This window comes from Phaseolus vulgaris, chromosome 1 (genome assembly GCF_051622355.1).
Source record: "Phaseolus vulgaris cultivar YP4 chromosome 1, ASM5162235v1, whole genome shotgun sequence".
NCBI lineage: Eukaryota > Viridiplantae > Streptophyta > Magnoliopsida > Fabales > Fabaceae > Phaseolus > Phaseolus vulgaris.
The window spans coordinates 32,873,105-32,882,944 of NC_143498.1; the positions used below are offsets into that span (position 1 = coordinate 32,873,105).

The 9,840-nt window shown below is 33.8% G+C and overlaps 1 protein-coding gene across 2 annotated transcripts; it reads right to left on the reverse strand.

Annotated features, from left to right (window-relative positions):
* Positions 1–219: 219 nt before the first annotated feature.
* Positions 220–6,805, reverse strand: LOC137813846 (HNH endonuclease). 2 transcript variants are annotated; one of them, XM_068616289.2, is made up of 7 exons: positions 6,223–6,805; positions 5,060–5,114; positions 4,631–4,705; positions 4,328–4,419; positions 2,989–3,070; positions 807–890; positions 220–611 (listed from the first exon to the last, which is right to left on the reverse strand). In XM_068616289.2, exons 1-7 carry the CDS (start codon positions 6,582–6,584, stop codon positions 498–500), a joined length of 864 nt encoding a protein of 287 aa, XP_068472390.1. In that variant the 5' UTR covers positions 6,585–6,805; the 3' UTR covers positions 220–497. The 2 variants fall into 2 exon arrangements, with proteins under 2 accessions (XP_068472390.1, XP_090157704.1); XM_090301578.1 differs by lacking the exon at positions 6,223–6,805 and adding an exon at positions 5,591–5,714 and having other exon boundaries at positions 5,060–5,180.
* Between the last annotated feature and the right edge of the window lie 3,035 nt (positions 6,806–9,840).

Consider the following 9,840-nt stretch of genomic DNA (forward strand, 5'->3'; position numbering starts at 1 on the left):
TTTGTGTTGTGTAGGTTTTCTCAGGACATGCATTACAATGTGACCCCATTACTATATCTTAAAAGCAATGTGATCAAATTTAAATTTTCTGGAGGCGAATAATTCAAATTTACATTGAGATGGTTGCTTAGTCAAGGTCAGGACCGACCTCCAAGATTACTGATAAATAAGCTTGAACCAATTCTAACTCACGAGGTTAAACAAAAATAATAGATGAGATGGGTGAAATCTGAGAATAGATTAGTTACATATTACATTCCACCAAGACTTCCACACATACTAATCCATGTACCAACAAGCAGCATAAGTTTCACACAATCATTGTGGTTGGAGAGCATTGTTTACAATGAATTTCTTTACAAAGTTGAAGTATCATCTTAAAATAACCTAAAAATCAAGATTTTTTTCTTTCTTCAATTTCTGTTATTCTAGGGTGCACAAGGATAAATTCAGTTTTCATGACATGCAGGACTATACAGCTATCACCGAGTGTTAACTCAAGGAGACCTAAGATACTGACGCCATTCTTCAGGTGTTCCCTTTCTTAATGTCAGCATTCTTAGGGCCGCAGCAGTTAGAGGTATCGCAAGAATGTCATAGTCCTTTGGGGCCTGAATTACAAGAGTAACATTCACTTAATGGTGAAAATGGAAAGATTAAAACGCCTGAATACGTTGAAATAGGATTAAATAACGTAACTGAAAGTTAGAATTTTAACATTGGCAACTTGTTCTTGGTAGCCATCATGTTGCTCTTTCATGAATTATGGAAAGAAAGTATGTTGTAACTAGTTAAGTAGGTGGTACCTTTGGGACCTTAATCAACTTCATTTTTGCCTCCTCCAAAGTTTTTTTACCTTTTTTGCAGTTGCATTTGGCACAAGCAGTCACCTGTCATCAGAGAGTACTGTATGAGTTCTAGATCCATATGTCAAGGAAGAACCTATTGAGGGTGGGAAGAAATTATTGATTCTTGAGGATTCAAAATCTGAGGATTAACAACTAGATTCTTCAAAAAAGTTGAATTTGACAGCACAAGCAAATAATATACTTTTACCTAGAGAAAGCTCGTGCACAAAAACAAGTATAACCAAATACACATGTTTATAAGAGACTCTTTAGGAAATGAGAGAATTTATTAAATTAAATAATCTGCTATAAAAACAGTAACCAATCTCAATTGTTAGATAGAGAATTATGTATCTATTGGACAACTTCACTTAATATCAATTGGTTTTAAAGTTAAAGCTGACATGATATCAAAATATCTATTGGACATCTTGGTCATTGCCTATTCTGATATACTTGCCTAACTTTGGCAGGTATTTGTGGAAGGGAAGTATTGAGAAATCTCACTTTGTCTGTCTCAATTTTTAGAGTGAGATACTTGTTGAGCAACTTTGTTAATGTCAATTGGTTTTAAGATGAAATTTGATAGGAATGTCATGGTGACTCTGTTTTCTTTCTCAATGCCATTTTGTCGTGTGAATTAGGAGGACAACTAGACAGGAAGACAAACGAATAGAAGAGTGGAGAGAAAACATTCTAGAATGGTCACTACGAAAATGGAGTATAAAGACAAATTTTGAAAAAAAAAAGACATTTTAGAATGATTTTCCATTAAATCTTGAGAAATAATTTGTGAAAGAAACAAAATGCCTACGAAGAATTACTAGGACCCCAAACATTTGAATGAACAATATGGAAGGGAGGGTCTAATTGACTATTTTCTGTTCTTAGGAAATTAGCCCGAACATGTAGCCCAAGCTGACAAGACTCACGTTCAAAAAAATTGTAAACAAGAGAGATGAGGAATTGTCTACTTTTAGGTGATCTAATCCATAGTGAACATTAGAGGATCCTAAAATAGCACTGGGTAGATGGAGGTTGAAGATAGTAAAGTCCATGTCATTCAAAGCCTATGTCATTTATCTTTCTAGTTCTCCAATTCTGCATATGAAAGACTTGGTAAAAATGGTTATGGAAAACGAGTGCTAGTAAGTTGACTTCTGGAAATTAAGTTAAAAGGGCACCTAAGTAAAAAAGAACTGAATTCAAAGTTAATGAAAGAAGAGGTACAGCTTGACTAATTCAAAATGGTTTTACCCTTTGAAGCATCCCCAAAAGAAATGAAATGAGGACACTTGGTGGATGAAAATTTCGAGAAAAGAGAAGGAATACTAGCTAGCAATGTGATCAAAAGCACCAGAATCCAACATCCAGGGTCTAACTGGCTTAAAATGAGATAAACGTCGAGGAATTATCAATATGGACCACAGCAATAAAATATGATCTCAATTAAGCTGTTCTAATTTGAAAATATTCCTTTTATTCATTATCTAACAGAATATTGGTGGGATCAAAGGTTGGGCTTAGTCCGAAAGCAATTAGAATGTACTCAACCACCGTAACAAAATAGGGGCTGAAGAATAGAGGTAAATGATGACAAACATGAACAATGATGAGTACAATAACCGACTTCCAAATTGAATAGCAAATAATGAACTGATAACATACACAGAGAAACAGCCTCTGGAAGGCACCTGGTCAACAGTATGAACAGACAGCACTGTGAACAGTGATTCAACAAAATTGTTTAGAGCAAAGATGACTTCTGGTGATGAGAATTTGAGGGTTGGCCATAAATTCCCAGGAAAGACAGTAAATAAGGCGAAGGCAAAGGAAAAATGAATGTTGGACTGAGATCCAGTCAGCCATTTTGATACCAACGTCAAATTCCAAGGGAGGATAGAATACTTGTCTGAAACTTGCTTGAGTGAAAAACACACTAAACCTAGGGATATATATGCAAAATAATTACATAGAAAAAGTAAATACATGAGGAAATTTATAAGAAAGAATAATTAGGCTAATAATTTTAACTATTCTTTAAGTTATGATGAATCTTGGTAACTTAGAAAGTGGATCATGTTTATTATTATGAAGTTTCCAGCAGTCTTTTCTATATATGCATAAAAGATTATCTTACTAGATTTTCCCATGTCCATTCTCCACCTAATGCAGCGGGAACAACATGATCAATGGTCAAATTCTCACGTGAAGAGCAATACCTGTTGAGAAGGTCATATCATATCAGTACAAAGATTTGTATCTCAAACAAACCTGATTACCTCAGGCAAGATCGCCTTTGCATCCTTATGCTCTTGGTAATTTCATAGGAAAGCTAAAATGAAAGGTAAAATACAGGAAGCTGCTTCTGACTGATAATTTATAAGGAGTTAGGATAGTTACAATAACTAGCAAGATACTTGGAGGAAGATCTTTCTCCTATTTTCTGCTCAATCTCCTTTAAATAAAGTCTTTATTTTCTCTTGCCTGATTCTGTTTGTGGTTTGAGTCATAATAACTCCACAGGCATTAAATGTTGAGAAGGGCTTCCATATCTTGCTAGCTAAGGGCTTCCATAAGGAACAAATAACAATTTACACATAACAATTCAGACTAGCTTATTCTCATTCTCATAAATTACAAATTGAATGAAGCTTGCTGTGCCAAAACAAGATTAGGGATTTTATATTTGAACCATCCCCAACCAAAGGTAAAACTGAGTTGGATTTAGGATAAAGTTCAGCAAATCAATGCTCAGTTTAATAGTTCTATTTTTACATCTCAAAGTAAAGGAGGAGGGAATTCTTGTCTAGATCTAATGGAGAATCATTCATTCCTATTACAGGAAAAAGTAAAAACAACTTCTAGGACTTCTTTACTGCGATAGTGTAATGTGAGCATAAACTTAAATTACATAACTGAAAGCATGGCCAGTTGAGCTTTTTCTGGCTGTATGCATTCAACTTATCATAAAGTTGGCCTTGCACAGCTTTCCAGGTTTGAAGTCTTGTCTGTGAATAAATTGTTAACTAATACCATGGATGTCATTCGTCAATGTAACTAATCCCAATTCATCTATTTAACTAATCCCTTCTTACTATCTCTCTTAGCTAACTAGTAGTAACACCTTTTTCTTCCCTTTCATCTTCCAAGCAACTGCCAATCTGTCCTAACTCCTAACACAGTTGAATTATTAAAGTCTTGGAGCTGCATGGATCTTCGTAATATCAATTCTACAGAAATATATGAAGACCCCCAAATTTCCTTCAGTAATTTTGATTGATTATTCAACTTGGCCAACTGACATGTTTGGTATATCGACAAGTTTGACCTTGTCAGCCAATGACCTAACAACTCTCCTCCTTAACCCTGGCTAGGGGCAGCTATGAAAAATAGAGATTATGCTTTGTTGTGGTGAATGACTGAAATTAAACATATTTAGATTTATTAAAATTTAAAGTCCAACATAGAGCACTTACTGACAGCTGTAATTGTCCCGAAATAGTATATTTTTTCGACTAAGATTGCTCTTGATTATTCTTCTTTTAACAACCTGAAGTAAATGAGGAACCTGTACCAATCACCAAAACAGAACTAAGTTGACCTCATATTTATTGGATCAGACAAATTACAAAAATTGTCAGCAATAACCATTTGCTTAATATTCATTTATGATAAAAATACAAAATATACATGTTGATAAAGTAGAGCCAATGGTTTTACTAGAATGATGAACAAGCACCAGAAATATTAACAAACCAAAAGCACTATTTTGTGCATACCCTTAAGACAGCTGGTATATAGAAAGATCCACTGGGGGAGTTCACTGTCTTAGCATAATACTCCAGTACATCAGCCTGGAAAAGTGAGATTTTAAAACATAATAACCACATTTCAGTGTTTGTTTAAAAAAAAGAGAGAAAGTAAAAAGTTGTTGCTGGAATCAGTATATGTGTCTGTATCTTTGTATGTGCAAACTGACCACCAGGCCTGGGGAACAAATCAAGTTCCGATTACACATTGAACCAAAAAGCAAACAGTTAGAAGCTTTACATGCATTAAGAAATCCCACCATCAACAAGAATAGTCCAACCAAGGTTTAGTAAAACTTTACACAGCATGTCAATCACAAAATGATAAAATATATTATATAGGCTTAATGCACACCATAATTAGCATAGCAAATGAAAAGTTGAGCAGAAATATCTGACCTTCTCCATAAACTCCAAACATATAGCACGTTTCCAGCCTACGACATTTACTGGCCTGGAGCAGGATGACAGCAGTCAGAACCATAAGCAAACAACTGAGCAGGTGTCTTGATATTGGTGACTATACAAGAGAAAATAAATCGTCACTATTTCATACTATTCACACACACTACATACTGAGGCTATAAAGTATACAGTATTTCATCCCTGAAAACTCGATAACTGGCAGGAAGTGATTACACCACATAGTTTCAAAAGCATGCAGGAGTTGACAAACTCATTATCAATCTAGATTTTTGGACTTATCGTGATTGAAAAAACAATAAACAAATAAATAGCGAGAAATACAAACGTGTGTGTGTGTAGAACCCACATCACAAATAATGCAAATGCTCCTTGACAGTGATCCTGAATTTCCCAAAGCAAACAAATGTCATAAAAATAGTCACTCAGATAAAACACTCATTGAGATCTAACATCAACTAAAGATATGGCCAAACAAGAGCTTACAAAGACTTATGTAATCCTCACCTCTTGAGCTAGCCTTTTGAGGTTGAGTTTAGTTCAAACTCAAGATGGTATTAAAACCTATCAAAGTCCTGACATTGAACAGCAGTGTGTTGAAATCCCTCATTGAATCCTCACCTCATGAGTTAACTCTTGCGGTTAAGTCAAGTCCAACCCAAACCAAAGTGAGCAAATGTGTAAAGCTAAAAAATTAATGAATGGATCTACCATTGATGGCAGAAGTATGCATTTATACACAAAGCCTTCTGTTTGGTAAATGGCAACTAATCAAACCCACTGTTTATTATAAATTTTTCATTGAGACTTCCCCGAATAAAGGAGTTATATATTACCATCACTCCAAATAGCACTATAAATCACAATCAACAACCTACCACAAAACTCTCAAAGCACCAAGTGCAGTCTTCCTAGAGATACAACAACTACCAAAACCTTACAATCAAACCTGCTGGAAAGGTTAAGAATCAACAAAATACAGAAACAGGAATTATAAAAGCATAAGACCACCCTGATGTGTAAAACCCCAAATGAACTTTTCCCAATTCCTGTAAAACGTAAAGAGCACAAATATTTTTGCTGTGCATGCATAGCAACAGTAAAAAAAATGCAAAAATTTTGCAAGAAAAAAAAATAACCTGTAAGCTATGTCCAACACCAAACCCCGGAAGCAAGACAAGCCATCTCGGTCAAACACATCATCATCCTCATCATAACCATCGTCTTCATCCTCATCCTCATCCTCATCATATTCATCATGAACACTCCCATTGCCAGCACTGGAGCTTGCCCCCGCATTACAACGGTTGCTTTTGTTACACAAAGATGATGTTGAAGCATAGTAAATCCTGGCAGAAGAACCCATGCACCTTGTTCTTCGCTTGTTGGTCTGAACTGATCTGCACTTGTAGAGAAAAGGGTCCTTCTGCTCCAAAATAGAAGACACGCCCTCCCCATTGAAGAGCAGCTTCAGGCGACCCTGCGTAGTGAACTGTGCCATAATACCCTTCACTTACCTTCCCCTTTAAACTTGGAAAGTTTGTACCTTTCTGCTGAAACTTTGCCACAGACACTGAGATATTCGATCATTCAACAACGAGACCCCATTATAGGTCGGAGAGAAACTTGAAAAACTGAGACATTGATTTTTGCAGGAAAAGAACAAACGATCCTTCAAAATTCATTCTCCCCACGGAAATGTCCGTTACCACACATTATCTTGTGTACCGAATATCCTCTGTGTTTGATGTGAATTTACAAATATGCCACTTAAAATTAAGTCATATTATATTAGTATTAATTTATGATAAATTTGAATATTTTTAATTAATTTTTATCATTTAACATTTTATGTAATTTTTATTTTATCTCATCAACTTACTTATTTTTCTACACGTGGGTTAAGAAATATAGACTTTATAATTAATATAAAATTATATTATTATTAATAAAAATAATAAATAACTTTTTATTGTTTTTATATAAAATATATTAGATAACAAGATCGTCATATTATTATTTTATATTAATTAAAAGGACAAATTTTATTTTAATTTGTAAAGTATATATCCATCTTTTAACATGAATGATTCTTTGTCATCACTACATTAGACAATCAAGTTGGATATTAATCAAGTTGGATATTAAATTTCTTTGTATGTGGCCAACCTTAACCAGCTTAAAGGTCTACTTTCTGATTGTTCCTCTTTTTATCTTTACTAAATTTTCTTTATCTTTGGATTATCCGTTTAGCTTAAGATTCAAGACTAGTTTATGTGAAAAAAACTCAAGGTCAATTTATAATATGTTTGTAGTTGACCATGCAAAAGTACTTATGTTAACTCGCAAAAATAGTCATAAGCTTCTCTTCCAAAAGGACATTTTTGTTCAAAAACAAGCTCAAAAGAAGATGACCAAGAATGTCAACTATAAAGGGTCATCTCAACAAGTAAAGGAAGACCTCATCAATAGGAGGAATGAACAAGGTTCACAACACTTGAAGTTCTTCCTATTAGTCTTCTTAAATATTTAGAAAATGTTGTAAATAAATTGGGCTGAAATGAGGGGTCCAAATAGTAGAAATAAGCTAGAATAAAGTCTCTTTAGCATAGTAGGGGGTGTGGGTAGCATTCTAGCTTGTTCCTAGCCCATTTGAATGCATTTTGACCTAGTTTCTAGAAGGATAATCCTAGAATACGGGATTGACTTAGTCAAATCCTATGGTTGTCCACTTTTCCCCATTCTACCCTCTTTTCTTCTTTTCCAAGGCTCCTAAATCTATAAATAGGGAGGCCTACCTCATGTATTGATAAGTTGAATGAAGAGTAAAGTTACTATACAAAAAATTGTGTTAGAATTGTTCCTAGCCCATTTGAAGGCCTTTTGACCTAGTTTCTAGAAGAATAATCCTAGAATATGGGATTGACTTAGTCAAACCCTATGGCTGCCCACTTTTTCCCTTTTCCCCATTCTACCCTATTTTCTTCTTTTTCAAGGCTCCTAAATCTATAAATAGGGAGGCCTACCTCATGTATTGATAAGTTGAATGAAGAGTAAAGTTACTATACAAAAAAATTGTGTTAGAATTGTGAGTGAGAGATTCTCCTCCTAAATTGGTCTTATCTTGTGAGTGTTGTGAGCTCTCAAGTGGGTCCTTATATTCCTCACCTTATGTTTGTTAAAATTTCGCACCATTTTATGTTATTCATATTCACCATTAATTGTGTTTTTTCTTTGGCCTTATGGAAATGAACTTTCACATCTACTTAACACTTGTTAAGTTAATGTTCAGTGAGAATTTTCCTTAGGCTTCTCACCTATACTTGTTCTAAAATCTAAATCTAAGTAAAGTGTCACTAATAAAATGAACAATCCTAAAATCAACTCACATCATGTGGTATCAAGAGCTATGGTTGTGTTTATCTTTTTGAGTTGATTTGGCACTTTACATTCAAGCAATTTACATTTAAACAATTTACATTCTAGCACCTTTAATTCTTATCTTTAAATTCAAGTACCTTTACTTTCTTGTTTTTAAATTCAAGTACTTTTACTTTCTTGTCATTATTTTCTTGCTTTTAATTTTTCAGCACCTTAATTTCTTGCAGAATTTTTTTAAGCCTTTATTATATTCATAGCATTTTTCGTTTTGAATATATTCTTGTGATATCTTTTATTGATCTTGCTTTTTACTTTGAGTCATATGTTCATTAGTGTTCTAGGTGTCCTTTTTTTTATTCTTCTTACTTGCTTTTAATTGTGAAGTTTACACATTAATTAGAAACTTGTTTTAGTAGAAGTTGATGTTCATTTCCAAACATATGATTTCAAGTGTTCAATTATATTGAATCCACCTAAAAAATTTGTGAAAATTTCAAGTTCTTGAAAATGTGCATGATGCAACCTATGATCATTCTTTGCCATAAGTCACATTAGGATAAAAAATATACAACAAGGTATTTTAAAACATCCCAAAAAAATTTGTGAAAATTTCAAGTTCTTGAAAATGTGCATGATGCAACCTATGATCATTCTTTGCCATAAGTCACATTAGGATAAAAAATATACAGCAAGGTGACGTTCAAAATAGTACTATTTTTTACTGTACCACAAAGTGACGTTCAAAACAGTAAAGGAATTGCAAAAACAACAAGCTATTTGCCCAAAGAAAAACAATATTGCAATTACAAAACAGCAAGCACAAGTGACGTTTTGAAAACAACAAAAACAACAAGTTATTTGTACAAAGAAAAACAGTACTGCAATTGCAAAACAACAAGCACATGTGACGTTTTTAAAACAGCAAAAACAACAAAGAATTTTTCCAAAGGCGTCTTGGTTATCACTTGGTATAGAACATCATTTTAAAAAATTATGGATTCAACTTGATTGGCAAATTGTTTTCTACTTTGTGGAATTTTGTATCCTTTTGCTTTAGCATTTTTCTAATCACCAAAGTTTCATAGTTAAAAGTTTAGTGAGTTTCTTAGAGTCTTCTTTTCTGCTTTTCTTGATTGTCTTCTATTCAAAGTTTTGTCACATTCTTTTCCTTTAAATTTGGTTTAACCTCTTTTTTGTTTTAAGATTTTCTTGTTTGTCTTTTCTTCTTTCCTCAAGTTTTATGGTGAATTATCTTTGACCAAGTGTTGAGGCTTTGTCCTTTTTCACTTGAGAGTTGTTCATACCACAAGAAAGACTCTGGTTAAGGGTTTAGTTGTTCATACGCCGAGCTTGAACAATTTTCCTTCGATCTCCCT